This window comes from Macaca mulatta, chromosome 10 (genome assembly GCF_049350105.2).
Source record: "Macaca mulatta isolate MMU2019108-1 chromosome 10, T2T-MMU8v2.0, whole genome shotgun sequence".
Classification (NCBI taxonomy): domain Eukaryota; kingdom Metazoa; phylum Chordata; class Mammalia; order Primates; family Cercopithecidae; genus Macaca; species Macaca mulatta.
This window is the reverse complement of record NC_133415.1, coordinates 110,001,751-110,021,221: the sequence shown is the minus strand read 5'-3', so window position 1 is coordinate 110,021,221 and position 19,471 is coordinate 110,001,751. Positions and strand designations below refer to the sequence as shown.

At 53.7% G+C, this 19,471-nt stretch overlaps 1 protein-coding gene across 1 annotated transcript in view; it reads left to right on the top strand.

Annotated features, from left to right (window-relative positions):
• Positions 1-19,471, top strand: part of BMP7 (bone morphogenetic protein 7) — a 100,698-nt gene that overhangs the window by 36,764 nt on the left and 44,463 nt on the right. The window contains exon 2 of the mRNA XM_001089245.5: positions 1,037-1,229. Coding sequence (XP_001089245.1) covers positions 1,037-1,229 — 193 coding nt within the window. The remainder of the gene's footprint in view (positions 1-1,036; positions 1,230-19,471) is intronic.

The window sequence follows — 19,471 nt, the reverse complement described above, 5'->3', positions numbered from 1 at the left end:
TTCATGAAATGGAAATGACATCTTAGTCTAATATTGCTGCCAGGAGAAGGCAGAAGGGTAGAGGTCTTTTGCCTTATTTTGTCTTGAAGTCATTTTCAACCCCCACCCCCACTCTGCCATTCACTTCTTTTACTGCTGTTAGTCTACTGCTGTGGCTGTAAACCTTGGCACCTCATTAGAAATATCTGGGGGTGCTTTAAAAAGATATTGATTCCCTTGGTTCAGGAGGGGGTAGGAGTAGCTGTGTGCTGGAGCCCGCTGTGTGCTTCTCTTCCCATCCATGTCCAGCAACCTCACATTGGTATCTTGGAATCTGCCAAGACGGTGGTATTTACACTGTGGAGTCAGCAGGCGCTTCAGATCAGGTCCCAGAGAGCCGGTTGTTAAATGTTTACCAGCCCACACCTGGGCCAGGACATCGATATTTTCTAAAAGTTTCCACAATGATTTTCATGTGCATTCAGGGCTGAGAACCCCTGGTCCTAGAGATGTCCCGTAGTAGGCACAGTAAGGTTTCTGCTTACCAACAATAGCTGACAGTTACCCAGCCCTAGCAGATGTTAAACTATTTGTGTGAATGAGATCATTCAACCCAGACCACAACCCATGAAGGAGGATTATGATCCCCATTTTTTAGATGATGAAATTGGGTTCCATAGAGGTTTTTTGTTACCTTATCTAGGGCCACTCTATTGGTTATCAGCTAAGGCCAGATTCCAACCCAGGCCTGAGCCCCTGGGACCTGAGTCTGGCCAGGACCTCTTGGATGGCTGTGGTTAGTGCTCTACTTTTCCCAGCAGGTTGGACGCAAAATCATGCTCTTGTCGTTCAGGATGACCATGGGGGCCGTGGGGTCTGAGCCCGTGACCCTCCAGTCTGCAGTGTGTCAGTGCGGAAGGAGCAGTTGTCACTGGGGTCACTGGCAACAGGAATGCCTCCATCTAGCTTAGGCAAGATGCTTGAACTCAGAGCCTGAGAGTGAAACCCAGACACTAATAAGCTGTCGGTGTTGGTGTGTGTTCTCTTCCTCTTCCAGTGGAACATGACAAGGAATTCTTCCACCCACGCTACCACCATCGAGAGTTCCGGTTTGATCTTTCCAAGATCCCAGAAGGGGAAGCTGTCACAGCAGCCGAATTCCGGATCTACAAGGACTACATCCGGGAACGCTTCGACAATGAGACGTTCCGGATCAGCGTTTATCAGGTGCTCCAGGAGCACTTGGGCAGGTGGGTGCTGTATGAGTATCTGGGAGAGGTGCTGAGTTTCCTCTGGGGGCAGAGGAAAAAGGGGGTGATGGCCAGAGGATGGGACAGATTGGTGCAGCCACGTTCCAGGTCCTGTACCAGATTATCCCTTCTAAAGAAGGTGTATGGTGTATGTCACTTTCTTAAAACCATGACCAACAACGAATTCAGGAATAGTAGAAGGCCAGGGAGCCCGAGGATGCATGGTGCCATATGGGTATATATAGGCAGTCTGGATCTGGCTGGGTGCTAAGGGACATAGAAGAAAAGGGGAAGGGGAAGAAACATTTTTGAAGGGCTACCTCTCTCCCATTCCTTACTCTGAAACCCAGTGCACAATGTCAGGCAACCAATTAAGGTGGCCATCTAAAATAAAATGTTAGGGGAAGAAAAAAGCCCAAACCAAAAATAAACAGAGAACTCTTAGCTTCCAAGAATCACTAGCTCAGAAACCAAACGTGTGTGTTGAAAGTCTTTAATTTATCGAGATGCATTAATTTCAAGGTCTTGTGAGAGGTAAGGAGGCTAAGAAAAAGGGCTGGGACATTTAGCGGGTGCATTCTATTCAGACAGTCCGGAGGCGGAAATGACCAAGGTCCTATTACTTAGTGGCTGGGTTACTGGACCCCTCAGGCTGTCAGACGTCTACCGTCCACACTGGGCAGGGAAATTAATGGAAGAAAGGTGTTGTGGGCACCTCCTTGTGATGTGCAGGCCTAGCATCTTCAGCTAGAAAGGGGACTTGTTACCATAGACAGGGACAGAAGAACCATCACAGCCACGTTTGCCAAGCACTGCTATTTGGCGGGGGCGGGGGGATGGTCATGTAAGTACCAAGAAAACAAAACTGTCTTGAGCGTTTCCAGTGTGTTGCACTTGAGATATCTTGTTTCACATTCACAGTAGCCTTCAGAAGTGGTGGCTCATCTGTAAAACGGGGAGAACTAAAGTGGCCCGAAGCCAAAGAATGAGGCCACCCAGAGAGAACGTGGCCACGTTAGGACATGAGCCCAGGTTTGCAAAGCTGGAGCCCACGCTTATGAACGATATTTCTTTCAAAAATTTGTTTTTAGGCTGGGTGTGGTAGCTCACGTCTGTAATCCCAGCACTTTGGAAGGCCAAGGTGGGTGGATCATTTGAGGTCAGGAGTTCAAGACCAGCCTGGCCAACCCCAGTAGAGATGGTGAAACCCCGTCTCTACTAAAAATATAAAAATTAGCCAGGTATAGTGGCACGTGCCTGTAATCCCAGCTACTTGGGAGGCTGAGGTAGGAGAATTGCTTGAACCCAGGAGGAGAAGGTTGCAGTGAGCCGAGATGGTGCCACTGCACTCCAGCCTGGGTGACAGAGCGAGACTCTGTCTCAAAAAAAAAAAAAAAAAAAAAAAGAGTTTTTGAGTAAGCAAGACATGCTCATGGTATAAAATCAAAAGGAAAGAGAAGGAACCACAGTGAAAATGAAGGCTCCCAGCTCCTGCTGAGGCAGCTCCTGCTGCCAGTTACTTGAGTCTCCTGAAATCAGCGAAGGGATCTGTGTTGCTGTTTTCACCTGTGGCACCCCACAGTGCATTCACTCCTGCCCCTGGCTTTCATCGTTGGATGATGAACCTTGGCAGCCCTTTCCAGTGGTTCACGCGGGGTGCCCTCGTCCTCTGAGTCACCTCACTGTTCCACAGCGTGGGGTGTGCTGTCTTTCATGTGTGCATGCTGGCCCCTCTGTTCTATGATGGATGGTGCCGCAGGGCAGGTACCCTCGCTGACACACCTGTTCATGTCTATCAGTCCGATAAAGTTCTAGAGGTAGAATTGTGGGGTCAGGGAGCCCACACGTGGGTGGCTTTGGTAGACACTGCTGAGCAGCTCTCCTGGGAGGTGACATCGGCATCTACTCCCAGCAGCCAGGGAGCTTCTTTCTTAGGGTGAAACCACAGCCTCTGCGTCCAGGCTGTTATCTGGATTCTCCACTCAGCTCTGGCAGCTCTTGGTCCTTCCTGCTGGCTTCATGGGTACCTGGTCCCATCATGGTCTGAGGTGTCTCTGCTGTCTTGCCTGAGATCCACGGGGTGGATCCTGAGGGCTGCAGGGTTGGGCAGCAGGCCTGAGCAGTGTGTTTGGAGCAGGGATGGGCGTTCCAGGCGTCCTCCCTGCCAGGCTGCTGGCAACAAGCAACTTGGGCTGGGGATGCCCATTCTGGTGCTGGGGTCCTGCTCCTGGGGGCTTCTGGGCTGCTGGGTGGCTGAGTCCCCGCTCAGCACAGGTACCTGCTGCATGCCATGCCTGAGGGCATCGACCAGAACGAACTAGACATGAGTCCCTGCCCTCTGGAAGCTCACGTTCCAGCAGAGGAGAGGACATGGCAGGTGGGAGCATTGAGCAGGGAAGGGAGCAGGGTGAGAAGCAGTGGAGGGAAAGACCGAGCTGCTTTCTTTAGGTTTCTACATGTTCTTCCTGTGCCCTGCAGCAAAGCCTCCATTCTTCAGACGTTAAATGGTTAAATTAAAAAAATATTATTTATTCATTTTTTTGGACAGGTGGTTTTGTTTTTGAATCTAGAACCAAGATACCCCTATTATGTAGTTCCCCAGCTATTGAGAGCATGGATTCAAATCCTGCCACCAGGTGCCCGTGTGACCTTGGGAAAGAGTCCATCTCTCACAGCCTCAGTTTTTTCCTTTGTAAAATGGGGATAATAACTGGATCTCCCTTCCAGAGTTGTGCTGTGGATGGGAGGGGGTGACATACTTACAACAGTGTCTCACACACAGGAAGTGCTCAATAAATGGTCACCTGCGTTAGTATCATCGTCATCATGGCAGGAAGTGGAGCAAGACCTCCCTGGGAAGATAAGAGCCCTGGGTGGTGGCTGTGGCACTGCCTTCCTGTGTATGTCCACTGAGCCAGTTCCCCTAATTCTGCAGTCTCCCGGTGGGAACAAAGCCCTGAGCTGGAAAATGCTCTTTGAATCCCGTACGCTTCTGCCAGCTCGCCTGTTCAGAGATGGGGCTATTCTTTGCGAGTCCCCAACCTGGGCCCGCACGGCTTCTTCCAGCTGAAGGCCTCCTGCAGATCTCAGCCCAGGGGAGCCCAGACCCTGCCCTGCTGCCCCCGCCGTGTGGCTGCCTCGGTCTCTGTGCCGCCAGCCGTCCAGCTGTGCAGGGCTGGGACATCTGACAAGTTGTGCCTGAGCTCCAGGAAAGCCCCGGGGGTGCCGGGGATTAGCTGGCTTTGGGTCGGCCTCAGCGTCTCTCCCCTTGTGGGAGTCACTTTCCACTGAGTCCTCTTGATCTCTCGGAATCCAGATTAAATTCCGATAATGAGCTGAGCTGGAGGCCTTCCACAGCCCTGTGGCTCTGTTTAAAGCGCAGCCCCAGACAGCTGGAAAGACAAGTTGGATCCGCCCTTGGCGGGCTGTGGAGCGAGTGGGGGCTAAGAGGCAGGTCTGGGGACAGTGGCCTTGGCTCCAGAGGCCTCGCCGGGGCGAGAGGGGGCTGCTAAAGGATCGGAGTCTTATCCTCATTTTCTGAACCCCAGGCCTGAGGCCAGGCCAGCTGGGGCCTGAATTCCAGGAGCTGGACTTGCTACTCTCCCCGTTGGTGCAGACTTTGGTTCCAGGTGAAGGTGAGGATGTTTGGGGTAGGGGTCATGCTGTTTGCCCTATTTCTACTGTGGAACTGGGACCTGGCATCTTCCATCCCAGCCTTCCCCGTCTCTCCCTGAGCATGTCCCAGGCTTGCCCTGCTCCGCAGCACTGCCCCACATGTAGGCGACACACTCTGCTTTGGGAGCTGGCCTATGAGAACCTCCCTGGGAGGCCAAGGCCAGTCAGGGCAGCAGAATCTGCTCCAAGGGAGTCAGCTGCCACCAAGGTCGAGATGATGTCGGCAGCTGGATGAAAATGTCCTCTGGTTCATCTCAGCAACTTCGGCTGCCAGGAGGGTGACCTCAGTGTGGTCTCCAGGGCCAAGATTTGGATCAGCTGCAGTCTGAGTCACTCTGAGGAAGAGGGAGCTGCCCCCTGCCTGTCCCCACCGCACAGGATGGATTGGCAGAGGAGGCCTGGGCTCAGCTTCCTGGGTACGTTCAGCCTAGGCAGAGGCTCTTGCCCTCAACCAGACCTGGGATGGGGGCCCTGAGTTTCTGCCTTTCTGACAAGCTCCCTGGGGACGCCCTGATGATTTTGGTCCCTGAACCTGAGAAGGTAGATGGGGCTGGATGTGGTAGGAGGAATGCTGCAGCCCCCTCACAGGACAGCCCTTGGGCAGTGGGCCAGGGCTCCTTGCCCAGTCCTCTCCTGGGGATGCTGGGGTGGCGGCAACTTGTGATGTGCAGATTCATGACTTGGTAGCAAGACTCTGGGTGGGTTTTGCCCTGCCGTTAGCCCCCATGAGTGTGTTTGGGCAGAGAGCCATGGTCACGTTCCAGAGCACGTCTCCACCCTGTGGTTGAGGCTTCTCGTTGCGTGGTGCTTACGGTTTATGACTGTGCTGGACATTTCAGCTTTGTTTCACGCCTTGCAAAGTTTCCTATGAAGACATATCATCCCCATTTTACAGGTGCAGAGCCTGGCTCAGAGGTGGGAAGTAGCTTGCCCGAGAGCACACAGCTGCAAAGTGGCAGAGGTGGGACTCGAACCCAGGCTCTTAGATTCCAGCACTCACCGTCTTAGCCATGGCCGTGCCTCAGTGATTCCCATAGTGCTGGTTTCCTCACCTGGGGCTCACATGGGTCCATTGATGAGTCCTGAGTTGGTTTTCAGCCTTGGCTGTGCATTAGAGTTACAGAGCCTTTTAAAAGTCCTGATCCGTGGGGGTTGAACTGTCATTGGTGTGGTTTAAAAGCTCCCTGTGTGCTAGGGTATGAACAGGTGGGTAAGATCTCTCTGATTTCTCACCCATGAGCTGTCTTACATGCCCAAGAGGAAGGAAATAGTTTTTTGTTTTTTTTTTTCAAGAGAGAGAGATGGAGTTGCACTCTGTCGCCCAGGCTGGAGTGCAATGGCACCATCTCAGCTCACTGGAACCTCCACCTCCCAGGTTCAAGTGATTCTCCTGCCTCAGCCTCCCACGTAGCTGGGATTCCAGGTGTGTACCACCACGCCTGGCTAATTTTTTTAGTTTTAATAGAGGTGGGGTTTCACCATGTTGGCCTTCTCTGACACATTCCATGTTCCCTTCAGCTTGGTGTCTCAGAGAAGACTGTTTTTCTTGCTGTAAGAGTGAGCCCAAAGTATATTCCAGAACACAATTGTCAGTCTCAATGGCACAGGAAAGGGACTGGCTAAGGGTGAAGATCCCTTTGGACTCTGGCTCCAGAGGCTTCTGGAAGCTTCTGGAAGCCTCTGGAGCTTCTTGTTGCTCCTGAAGGCTGTGTGCCTGTTTCCTCATCTCCCGACTTCAACCTCTTGCCACTACACCTCAGCCCCAGGGCATGAGCTCTGGTTTTGAGCTGCCTTCTCAGGATGTGCCAGTTCAGCTTCCTGAGTAGCCTTTTCAGAAGACAAGCAGGATTCCTTCTGGCTACTGGGAACTTCCAGGATATCCTAGAAGGTCAGAGGAAAGCAGTCCTCACCAAGGGGCCTTGGCATTTTTCCTCGCAGCCCCTTTCTCTGGGCCCCACTCCAGAACCCAGGCTGAAGCTGCCTGAGTGGGAGTGGCAGGCCTTAATGTTTTTGGTTCCACTTGGGGTCCTCTCATGGATCTGCAGGGATCCCTCTGGAAAAAACCACCCAGCTGGGCAGAGACAGCAAACCACTGTGTTCAATCCAGTTAATGCTGGAGACACGGCCAGCATCTCCTATTCAGCATCTGGGGGCCAAATGCCCATTGGCTTCCTGTCCTGTGGTCTGAGGCCATCTGGTGGGCCTTGGTGGCTCTTTTTGATCTCTGTCCCTGTTATTTCTTCCCATAATTCATCCCAAGCCTGGCTTCACAGGGAGCATACAGGTGGTGGCTGGGAATCAACAGCAACAGATTCTGTTCGCTGAGTGTTTATGGCGGGCGGGGGCTCAGCAGGTTGCCCGCATTTTCCCTGATTCCCTATAGGTGTTATATCATGTGCGGTGAAGCTGAGCAGGTGTCCCCACAAGGTGGTCAGTCCCGCCCTCTTGTAGGCCATCTGTGGGAAAGGTCTGCTCCCTTTATGTTTCCATCGATTTAGCCGGGTCCACAATGCGATCCTGGAGCCTCCTCTCTCCCATGATGCTTGTCTATACTGGGAGAAGGGATGTCTGCCTTTGGAAACAGTCATGATGACAAAAGCTAATTGTATGCAACAGGGACTCTTTACTGCTTCCCACAACAACCCTCCATGGAGGCACCCTTATCCCTGCCCAGCCCTTTTTTTTTTTTTTTTTTTTAGAGATAGACAGGGTCTTGCTCTGTTGCTCTGCTGGAGTGCAGTGGAGTGATCACAGCTCGCTGCAGCCTCGACCTCCTGGGTTGGAGCGATTCTCCTACCTGAGCCTCTCAAGTAGCTAGGACCACAGGCACACACCACTGTCTGGCTAGTTTTTTACTTTTGTAGAGATGAGGTCTCACTATGTCGTCCAGGCTGATCTCGAACTCGGCCTCAAGTTATTCTCCTGCCTTGGCCTCCCAGAGTGTTGTGATTACGGGCATGAGCCACCGTGCCTGCTCCCACACCCTTTTTCACAGACAAGGAAATGTAGGCACAATTCTGGGTTGGGGATTAAGGATGAGAAGCTTACATCTTTCCCCAGTCACATATGTTTTTCTTCCTTGGCTGGTGGATACACTTTTTTCTTTCTCCTCATGGCAGTCCAGTCCTGTAAATTGGGAAATGGTGGGGCAATTCGTATTTTCCACACAAGGAAATTGAGGCAGAGACCAGTGACCTGCCCAGCCTGTCCCAGCAGTGTGTAGTGAGGCTTTGCAGATGCACCTGGAGCTGCCTCTTATTCCACCCCTTGGAAGTTGCATGGACTTGGACAGCATGTGGACCCTTGCTGAGCCAGCGTGGGCTGCACAGTGAAGATCTGAGCGGGATCTGAGTGGGGCCCAGCAGAGACAGTGACGGAGGCTCCACAAGGGCAGGAGTTTCGTTCGTTTTGCTCACTGTGGTATCCATTTTTCCTAGAGCCTGGCACATAATAGGTGCTCAGTAAGACACTGAATGCATGAAAGGATGAAAGCATGACCCGGCCTCTCCTTTGAGGATGTGGGCTTCCTGAATTCACACACCGCATGGTCTGGTCCTGTGTGCCCGAGCACACGCACAGCAGATGCCTGCTGGATGAGCAGGTGCTGGCCACAGTATCTTTGCCCTGGGGCTAGTCCGTCCTAGCAAACACTCCAACATGCTTTCTCTTCCAGAACTGAAACTCGAGAATGCCTTTTTCCTTCAGCATCTGAGCCCAATTTCCGAAAAGTGAAAATTGCTTGTAATTATGATACTTTTTGATCCTATGGATGTTTCCCTGTGATGATTATAATTACGTTATTTAGAGCTGTGTGCCAGTGGGTACCCAAGGGTAGGTCAGTTCTTGTTTGCAAATAGGGGAGACATCAGCATGTGTGCGGCAGCCTGGGGTTCTTTACACTGGAATGCATTTGGGGAGAATAGGCTTTCGTGGAGGCAGCTCTCTGGATAACTTGATTTGGCACTTTGATTCCAAAAGCACTTCATGCTTGGCCCTGGGCCTCTGCTTGCCTATAGAAGCTCATTTTTCCAAATGTATTAACATCTGTGTTTCGAATCAGGATCTGTAATCGCTTTAGCCTTTTTGGCAGGAGACAAAGAGAATTAATATTTTTCAATTTGGTCATAAGCAGTCATCTGTAGCTGGGAAGAAAAGTGTCTGCTCAAATATTAACTCTAAGGATGAGGAATACAGGCTTACCAGGAAAATGATGTTTTAAAGGAGACAACCACAATTAATGAAGCTAGTTCAAGTTCAGATTGGAAGTAGGCATGTGGGTAAATACTCAAGGTTCTTCCAAACCCTGCTTCTTCCTTTGTCTTCCTATTGCCACCTCTGTCAGTGCAATATTCTTCTTTTTCCTCAATAATGCCCATGGCTTTCCATTTTGCCACCCCAAGAAAGGAAGAAGGAAAGCTGACACCTGGCTTTGCATTCCAGCACACAAGCCACCCTTCTCCTCCCGTGACCAAGGCAGGCATTGCTAATGGATCCCAGCACTCCCTTTCCCTGGATCCTTGGTAAAGATCTCTAAATGAGGCAGCCACTGCCAATTGAGTGAAGCTGCCATCAAGTGAAACTGGTTTCAGGTCAGGTTTCTCAGAAGCTGACCCTTAGCTGAGGATTGTGTGGCTGTGAGAGTGAAGGATTAGAAAATGTTTCCAAGAAAGGCCTTTAGAGTATCGGACGGTGGGGAGGTGGGGAGGCCAGGTGAGGGAGCGGTGCTGCTGCAGAGCACCCTGTAGGGTGACTTTGGCTCACTCTTCCTGCTAGAGGTTCTGGAGACAAAGGTGCACCCTCACCCTAGTCCCATCAAGAGAGCTGAAGTGTTTATACCCTGTCATTTGAGGCAGGGTTTCTATTTTCCATCCTCCACAGTAGTGACCTTTGGGGGAGGCTCATTCTCTGGGGTAAGGGCCATCCTGGGCATTGTAGGGCATTCAGTAGCAGCCCTGGCTTCTGCCCACCAGATGCCAGTGACACATCCTCACACTCAGTTGTGAAACCAAAAATGTCAGCAGACATTTTCAGGGTCCCATCTTTAACGGGTCTCTAACTAGGCCCTGGGGAAGAGTTAGGAGACAGTGCAGAATGGCCTTGACTGAGAAGCACAGGGTGGAGGGAGGGATGTCAAGTGCCTCTGGGTGACACAACCGAAGCTGAACATACTTAAGTGGGAAGTCCTTCGACCGCCCTGTCTTTTTCCCACCTTCCCATTCACCTTGCTCACTGCTACCTACCACCAAACACCAGCTGTGCAGCCCCTCACACACATCTGTCTGGGGTGGTGCTCAAACCCGGCTGTTGTCAGAACCTCCTGGAAATACATCGGAAGAGAAAAATACAGGTTCCCATGTTTAACCCCAACTAGTCAGATGTAGGGCATGGAGTTTTCATCATTAACGTTTGAAAACAAGCTCCCAGGACTGGCTGTGTCCCTTTTGGGGCCCACTGCAAAATGAAAATGTTGGGCCCCTTGTCAAAAATGTATAAAGGATTTCAAGACAGCAACAGCACAGCATGAAACCAAGCTCGGAGTATTTCTGTGTGTTGGGCCCCGTGTGACTGCATGGGTCACACGCCCATGCAGTCAGCCCTGGCCTTGCCATCTCCCTGGATATAGATGTCTGTTGATATCTGTGTTGATAGATATCTTTATACAGATACCTTTCAGCCCCAGCCTCATTTCCGGCTGTCTCCTGTACACGTAAACGTGGAAACACAGACAGATCCTTGGAAACACAGATACAGCCCACGGACGCGCAGACACGCCTGGTTTCCCTGTTTTAACACCTTACATCAAATAGGGTACAGTTTTCATAATTAAGGACCCAGCATCTGCATTTTTATTAATGAAAGTCAGTCATTTATTCTGGACCCCTTTGCTTTTACTTCTTGTCCTTCTGTCCTGTCCAGGACGCCACCTACCCTTCAGTGGCCACATCTCCTGGGGCTCCTCCTGCCTGTGTGTTTCTCTGGCTTTGCTTGTTTCTGAAGGTGACAGTCACCCGGCGTTTGCTAGGGAGTTGATGCAGAATCCTCTCCCACTAGTGTTCGGTCTGTCTCAGCCCCACCTATTTTAAAATTCAACCCGAATCCTTACGCTCTGGCTGTGGCTCGCTGTCTTCTGAGCTTGGGTGACCTGGGTCACAGCCACATGGGGTCCCCAGACGGGAGTCCTTGTAACCCCTGGGCTTTCAGCTATGGTGACCCCACTGCCTGGCACAGAGCACTCCACGTGGCTTTGCTTCTTGAGTGGAAACTAGATTATAAGAGCCTTTTTGGGGTAAGGGTTCTTTGTCTCCTAACTCTTCCCCAGGGCCTAGGTAGGGGTGCTTAAAGGTGGCACTTGAGGTATCCTCAGCAGGCTCTTTCCCCTCCGTGCTGTGGGCTTAGGGAGTGGGCTCAGCCTCCTGCTCTGGGGTTGAACCCACAGGTTCCAGAAGTGGGAGAGGGTGGGTGGGGGTGGTTTGGGAGTCAGGTTTGCAAGTGGAATTGAGGGCTGGAACCAGGAGCCTCCCAAGAAACCTGTCATGGTCATTCTCCTTGGAAAGCTTTCTCCAGCTGAGCCCTGCCTCCATCCTTTTCCCCTTGGGGGTTCCACGTGCAGGGGCCCACGGTGCAGTAGGAAAAGCATCTCTGAAGCCCTCGTCTTGCTCCTTGACATAAGAGGGATCCTCCAGCTTCCCCTGCATCGCTGGTGTTTGAGCCTTTTCTCTGCAGATGCCACCACAGGTTGTCCTGGCAGGGGTCCTTGCCATGCGTGTAAACTGCATTTCTCCTCCAGCCCATGTCTGGCTCCTCAGGCGGTGACTCCCGCCACGTCAGCCTCACCAGCTGCGACCTTGGACAGGGTCTCCACCTCTCCTCGGAGAAATGGACCGGCTGAGCCGCAGACCTCTAGGTTTCCCCTCCCCACACACCTTTCCCTATGCGGAGCTCTGCTGGGAGCTTTCTCTGACCCACTGAGGAGTCGGAGTCAAGGCCCATGGAGAATTCCCCAGCCCCTCACCCTCACGAGACGGCCCCTCACCCTCAGGAGACAGGCCCCTCACCCTCACGAGACGGCCCCTCACCCTCAGGAGATGCCCCCTCACCCTCAGGAGACAGGCCCCTCACCCTCAGGAGACAGGCCCCTCACCCTCAGGAGACAGGCCCCTCACCCTCAGGAGACGGCCCCCTCGCCCTCAGGAGACGGCCCCTCACCCTCAGGAGATGCCCCCTCACCCTCAGGAGACAGGCCCCTCACCCTCAGGAGATGCCCCCTCACCCTCAGGAGACAGGCCCCTCACCCTCAGGAGATGCCCCCTCACCCTCAGGAGACAGGCCCCTCACCCTCAGGAGACGGCCCCCTCGCCCTCAGGAGACGGCCCCTCACCCTCAGGAGACGGCCCCCTCACCCTCAGGAGACGGCCCCCTCGCCCTCAGGAGACAGGCCCCCTCGCCCTCAGGAGACGGCCCCTCGCCCTCAGGAGACGGCCCCCTCGCCCTCAGGAGACGGCCCCCTCGCCCTCAGGAGACGGCCCCTCACCCTCAGGAGACGGCCCCTCGCCCTCAGGAGACAGCCCTCACCCTCAGGTGCACCCCTCAGGAGCATAGTCTCCAGGAGGTTCTGACCAGCTTGAGTCCCAAGCCCACAGTGTTCTGTTTTGACGATCTCCAAGCCTGCCTCACTTCCCCGCCCCCTCCAGGTGGTTCCTGGGGTCACCTCTCAGACAAACTACTTGCATTCAAGTCCTTGACTCAGGATCTGCCTCTGGGGTCACTGAAGCATGACAGAGGCCAAGTGTCAACCATACAGGGCAGCTGGGAGGGCTCCCTGGCAAGGGGCAGCTTTGGCACCAGCACAGCTCCTGGGACCCGGTGAGGGTCTACTAAGTGCAAGCCGACATCCTCAGCCTGCCCCCTTCCTGGACCCCCTGGCTTAAGGATGCTACCATGAGAATAAGTCTTAGACACCCCGCTCTGGCCTTTTCTGGAGGTTCCAACCCAGCCTCTGTTTTTGAGACTCTTGAATTTGGAAATTGCATTACTTGTTTCTGTCTGCAAAGCACTGTCAAGTTTCTCTCCCCTTGTCTCCCTGCTTTGCTGCACTTTTTCTGTCTCTGGCTTTGGAATCTTAAAAGAGCCTGTGGTTCTCTTAAAAAAAAAAAAAAAAAAAAACAGGTTGGAAAGATGACCCAGCTCGAAGACTGTATTTGTGGTGCTTGTTTATTCCTTGAGTGTGCTGCATGAAAGGGGCTGAATTTACCTCATTCTATTTTGGTCTGGACCTGGAGGCTGGAGGAAATGCGGCCCCCAGGGGAAGTCTAGAAAGATGAGTCTCCCCATCCTCCATGGCTGCCCGCCCACCTCCACAGTGCCAGACGCAGGGAGCTGCCCATCCGTGTGGGATTTCCCCCAGAGCCGCGTCAGAAGCTCTGCAGTGCCCCCCAAGTTTTTCTGGGGGGACCCCCCAGAGTTCTTGACGTTTCACCAGAGTTCTTGATGCGTTCTGTGGGCCGGAAGCCAGCTCGCGGCTCAGTTCCACTGGGTTTCCGGATGGATCACGCCTGGGTTGAATGGAATGGTAGAGCCTCCAGTTTTCCAGAAACTCTGGGGCTGAAACCCTGGTATCTTAAGCAAAGAGTGACAAGAGTCGGGTCCAAAAGGAAATGTGAGACATGCTTTCTTCCCAGCTGTTGCTCTCTGCCTGCCTGAGTCCTCTTGATTTTTTCCTGATGTGGGGAAAGAAGGTGGCTCTGAAGAGGTGACGGGGACAGGAAATGGGGGCACTAAACCGGAAGGCCATGCAACCTGGCAGTTTCCAGCGGGGGGTCAGTTTGAGGTAATTTGACCGCCCCCTGGTTCCACAGCCAGGCCTGTGAAGGTGGAGGGTATGGAGGTGCCCAGGGGCTGACGAGGGTCTCCCTTCAACTAGCGTGTGCAGCTGGGTGCCCGTGGCCTGGGAGTGGGCACCTAGTGGGGCATAGGGTGGGCTAAGGCCCCAGTGAACTGTGAGTCAGAGCCATTTCTGGAGCTACTGGAATAATCTGAAAAAGTATTTACCATTTCTCTTTTAATAATATAAACTATTGGAAGTGAAACCAGAAAACTTCACTGGCTGTAAGGATGCAGAGGATGCCAGCACGTTTGTCCAGTGTGCATCCAAGGCCTGCTTTGTGCTGAGCTGTGTGCTTGGTGCAGAGCACCGGCGCAGAGGCTGCTCCAGGGCTGGACAAAATAGGGCTGGTTCTTGCTGACAGAAAGCTTCAGACCTGGCGAGGAAAGAGGAAAACCCAAAAAACTATACAAACAAACGGAAACTCCAGCCCAGATGGCGCAGGGGAGAGGACTTGGGCTTGGAGGGTGTCCGACGTGGATGTGCCAGTAGGAGGGCATCAGTGGACGCTTCCCTGGGGAGCTCAAGAACGGGCAGGTGTGAGGGAGGTGAAAAGGCAGGGAACAGTGTTGCAGGCAGTGGGAACAGCATGTGTGAAGGGTTGTGGTGGGCTGGAGACTGGCACAGATGAGGACAGCTGGGTGGGAGGAGACTGTGGAGACAGGGGCCAGACCATCCAGGGCCTTACAGGTTGGGTGACCTGGAGTTGATGATAATGCTTCCTCTCTCTCCCCAGTTTCTCGGTTTGGACTGTCAGTACCATAGTCTTCTTTGTCACAGAACACATTCGAGAGCTTTGGCTTTTTATCCTAAGAGCTGCTAAAGGGTTTGAAGCAGGGAAGTGAATTGCTCAGCCCCTGCAGGCTGCTGGGGCAGGGGGAGTGTGTGGGGTAAGAAGAGTGGAAGTGGAACCCCCGGGGTTCGCTGGGCGGCAGCTCTCCCTCCGCCATCAAACCATCACTGTGCAGGGCTGGCACTTTGCTGGAACGGGGCTCTGGGCTGGCTCCATTCACTACCTGCATTTCCCTGAGCCTCAGTCTCCCACCTGTGAGAGGGGACAACGGTGCCTGCCTCTCAGGTGCCATAGGGTTCAGTGGGCTCGCTCGGGGCCTTGTTCTGAGATGGTTCCATCCTGAGTTGGGGTCAGCTTGCTGCAGTTGTGATCTTGCTTTAAAAGCCGAGGCAGCTTGAATCCCGTGGTGGAAGATTCACACTGACATTGAGGTTTGCTCCAACCAGCTGAGAGCCTTGAGTATCTGGCTCTGAGCTGGCGTCTTGAGCATATCTTTCCATTTAACTCATTCTCAGAACAATCCTCATGGCTACCTCCATTTTATAAACAAAAGAACCTGATGGGCAGAGGCTGACTTGCTCAGGGTTACTCCACTGAGATTTAATTCCAATTTTCCGCAACCCAGAGCCTGGAGCCCTACAGCCCACATCCCTGAACACCCACTGTGGGACCAGAGGACCCCTCTGGGGATTTCATCACAGAGAGGACTCCGGGCCCCTGACCTCCTGATTGTCTCTGCTGATGGCTGTGTCTCAAATGAGGGAGAGCCTTCCATTTGTCGCCATGATCCTCGTCCCTCTTGACCCCCTGCCTCTGTGATCCGCACCTAGACACAAGTTTGAACGACTCATTACTGTGCTCCATTGCCGGAGCAGACATTTCTTTGCAGCAGACTTCTCAGAGCCTTTAAAGAGCTAAGGTGCGTGACGACATCTCTAAGGAACAATGTGTCGTGCGGCGCTTCCCAACCTTATTTCACCACAGCACATTTTGGATTTTTGACCCTCCCATTTTCCTCTCTTAGCTATCCTATTAATAAGTTGCAGTTTTTGAGATCTTGAAAAACTCCAAACCCTTTGTCTTGTGGGTGGAGAAACCGAGGGCTAGAACATAAGGGCCACTGACTCGCTTTCTGACTGTGACAACACTGGCCTCCGGGCGCCGGACGGGCGTCTTCCTGACCTTCCCATGAGTGGCTGGGCGGGTGCTGTCCACAGTCAGCTGGCCCTGCCCAGAGGGAGACAGACAGCCGTGGGGTGGGTGAGAGGGCCGTGGGTGGCCACCTGAGCTCTGTCTGGGGCAGGAGGATATTGTGCCTCTTTGTGTATTTTTCCACCTTACTCCCCAGAGCTTTAATTTTAGTCTTCCTGGATAGGCACCGTCTTCAAGGAAGCGTGTTTTAAAAAAGCCTTGGACCTCCCTGACTTCATCTTCCCGTCTGGGGGATGCCAGGGACTGTTCTATGATTTGGCAGGAAGGTAGGGCATTCCCTGAAGCTGAGGTGGGGGAGCCTGGGGCCCGGGCTGGGCCCTCCCCAGCCTACAGCTCAGGAGGGGCACCCCTTGGACCCGGGAGCTGGCTGCCAGGGTGGAGCTGGCTTCCTCCTGGGCTCCTTTGATCTCCTTCCCAGGCTTCCCTGCAGGCCGGGGTTGCTGCTGGGCTGACTCCAGGTGCGTGGCGGGCTGCAGTTTCCCGGCCTGACACCACAGCCACAAGCCTGTGCTCCCTCCATGACATCATGCTAGCCTGGGAATGCTCTGGCTGTGCTCGCTGGCTCGCTCTCTTGCTCCTTTTCTTCTGAGGAATATCCTTGCGGCCCAGCAACCATTCACAACACACAGGCCTTCAGAATGTCCGGCCTGCAGTTTTCCAAAGAGCAGCAGGGTGAGGCGAGGGTGAGAGTCAGACTAGGGGTCGGGGAGAGTCAGCTGGGTCTTTGAGTGGTAAAACCTGTGATCTCCACCCCTGCTTAGAACTCTTCCCGGCTTCCCAGCGCTCAGCAAGACCTGACCTCCCCTGGCCAGAGGCCCTGCAGGGGACATCATGTACCTGTGCCCTCTCCTCGCTACTTTCTCATCGTGACTTCCATATTCAGTTCTCTCTGCCAGGAACGCTTTTCCCTGCCCTTTTAGCTGTGTTAGCTCTACTCATCCTCTGACCCCCGACAGGAGATGTTTCTGTGGAACGTCCTTCCCTCACACCCTCACACCTCACATCTAGTCCTTTTCTTTTGTCTTGCTCACCCAGAGGACTCTTCCCTCCTTCACACCACTTAATTCGGGTTTGAATGACCCTCTTTTGTGCTACGCACGCCCAGCCTCTGGACCCGGAGCTCCATCTCTGGCTGCCGTTGTGTCTCTTGCTCCTAGCAGAGCACCTGTGGAGAGGAGGCGTTTCAGTGTGGATCTCAGGAGAGAAACTGTTCGTTCCTCTAGCTGCTGTAGCAAGTGACCGCCAACTTAGTGGCTTAAGACAACACACATTTATTCTCTTAGAGTTTGGGAGGTCTAAAGTCTGAAATGGGTTTTACTAGGCCCAAATCAGGGGGTCCAGAGGGCTGCATCTTTTCTGGGGGGCCTAGGGGAGGATCTGTTTCCTTGCCTTTTCTGGCTTCTAGGAGACAGAGGTCCCCAGCTGCAGTCACACCACACTGTTCCCTGCTTTCGCTGTCACATCTTATTCTCTGGCCTCCTGCCTTCCCCGTTATCAGGACCCTTATGATTCTTTTGGGCCCATGAGGATAATCCAGGATAATCTCCCAACTCAAAAATCTTTCACCACATCTGCACAGTCCCTGCTGCCATGGAAGGTGGCATACCCACAGCTTCCGGAATCAGGACCTGGAAGGTGGCATACCGATAGCTTCCGGAATCAGGACATGGAAGGTGGCATACCCACAGCTTCCGGGATCAGGACCTGGAAGGTGGCATACCGATAGCTTCCGGAATCAGGACCTGGGAGGTGGCAAACCCACAGCTTCCGGGATCAGGACCTGGGAGGTGGCATACCCACAGCTTCCAGGATCAGGACCTGGAAGGTGGCATACCGATAGCTTCCGGAATCAGGACATGGAAGGTGGCATACCCACAGCTTCCGGGATCAGGACCTGGGAGGTGGCATACCCACAGCTTCCGGGATCGGACCTGGAAGGTGGCATACCCACAGCTTCCGGGAAGGTGGCATACCCACAGCTTCCGGGATCGGGACCTGGAAGGTGGCATACCGATAGCTTCCGGAATCAGGACATGGAAGGTGGCATACCCACAGCTTCCGGAATCAGGACCTGGAAGGTGGCATACCGATAGCTTCCGGAATCAGGACATGGAAGGTGGCATACCCACAGCTTCCGGGATCGGACCTGGAAGGTGGCATACCCACAGCTTCCGGGATCAGGACCTGGGAGGTGGCATACCCACAGCTTCCGGGAAGGTGGCATACCCACAGCTTCCGGGATCAGGACGTGGAAGGTAGCATACCCACAGCTTCCGGGATCGGGACCTGGAAGGTGGCATACTCACAGCTTCTGGGATCAGGACCTGGAAGGTGGCATACCCACAGCTTCCGGGATCAGGACGTGGAAGGTGGCATACCCACAGCTTCCGGAATCGGACCTGGAAGGTGGCATACCCACAGCTTCCGGGATCAGGACCTGGGAGGTGGCATACCCACAGCTTCTGGGATTGGACCTGGAAGGTGGCATACCCACAGCTTCCGGAATCGGACCTGGAAGGTGGCATACCCACAGCTTCCGGGATCAGGACCTGGACGTGTCTGAGGGGGTGTTATTCTGCCTACCGTATCATCTGAAGTGTGTTTTCCTTTTTTTGATGGTGGGCCTGGGCCAGCCCTGTGCTATCCTGCCCTGCCTCCTCTAACTTGGGTGGGGCCCCTGGAGACAGCTTTCTGTGCTTCGAGTAACCTCTGGCCTGGGACCTGCTGCTTCCAGCGGAGGCCTGTCCTGAGCCTCCCTGCCCCTCAGTTTTTGGTACAATCCCCATCCCCATGTAATAGGTGGTATTAAGGTGATATTAAGTGGGGTTACAGATTGTACTGACCTCGTTGGAGGAGGAAGGAGGAGGTGGGAGAGTGTCGCTTAAGAGACTAGTGTGCAGTAGGTGCCCAGGACAAGGTGTCAGGGTGCTGAGGGCCCCCATCCACCAGCCAGGTGATTCCAAATGCGGCCCTTCCAACCCTGGCTTGCACCAGCTCCCTGAAGGTGGTGGGGGGCTGTGTCTGAAGGTAGCAGAGGGGGAGATCAGGCTGGCTCTCAGGCTGTGATGGTGAGAAGATTTTTCATTACACTGCCCTAAATTATGGCCCAGAACTGGTGTCTAATCCTTGTTCAGCCACCAGCTGCCCATGTGTGAGACAGAAGCTCTCTGATCTTCCAAGCTGAAAATTAAAATGACCAGAATGGATTTCCAAGGGCCTGTTCTGCTCCTAAGACCCTGGATGGCTGGGCCCAGGGGCAGAAGGCTGAAGGAGCCCTGATGGTGGGCACAGACAGGACACCGACTGTTCCAGGCAACGAGGCAGTGTGCACTGCGTGGCCATGTTGGAATTTGTGTTTCCTGTGGCTCCAACGCCTGCCTGGGTGCCTCAGGGCCAGAGAGATCCTCAGACTCCCAACTCCACTGTGTTTTGCCCTGGGGGAGTTTCAGGGCCAGCTTCCCTGGATCTGTTTTTCTGCTGAGGCCCTGGTCCTGCATCGCACATGGGAGTCTTACTCCCCTGGGAGTGGGGTGGTGGGTGAAGGCCCATAAGGATCAGTCTCTAAATAGCCTCTAGGAAGGTAACCAGAGGCCAAAAAAAGGACTTCCTGCCTTCCCACGTTTGAGATTTTAAAATATCCCCTTTTCCATTGTGGTAGGACTTTCCAGGGGAAGGTGGGCT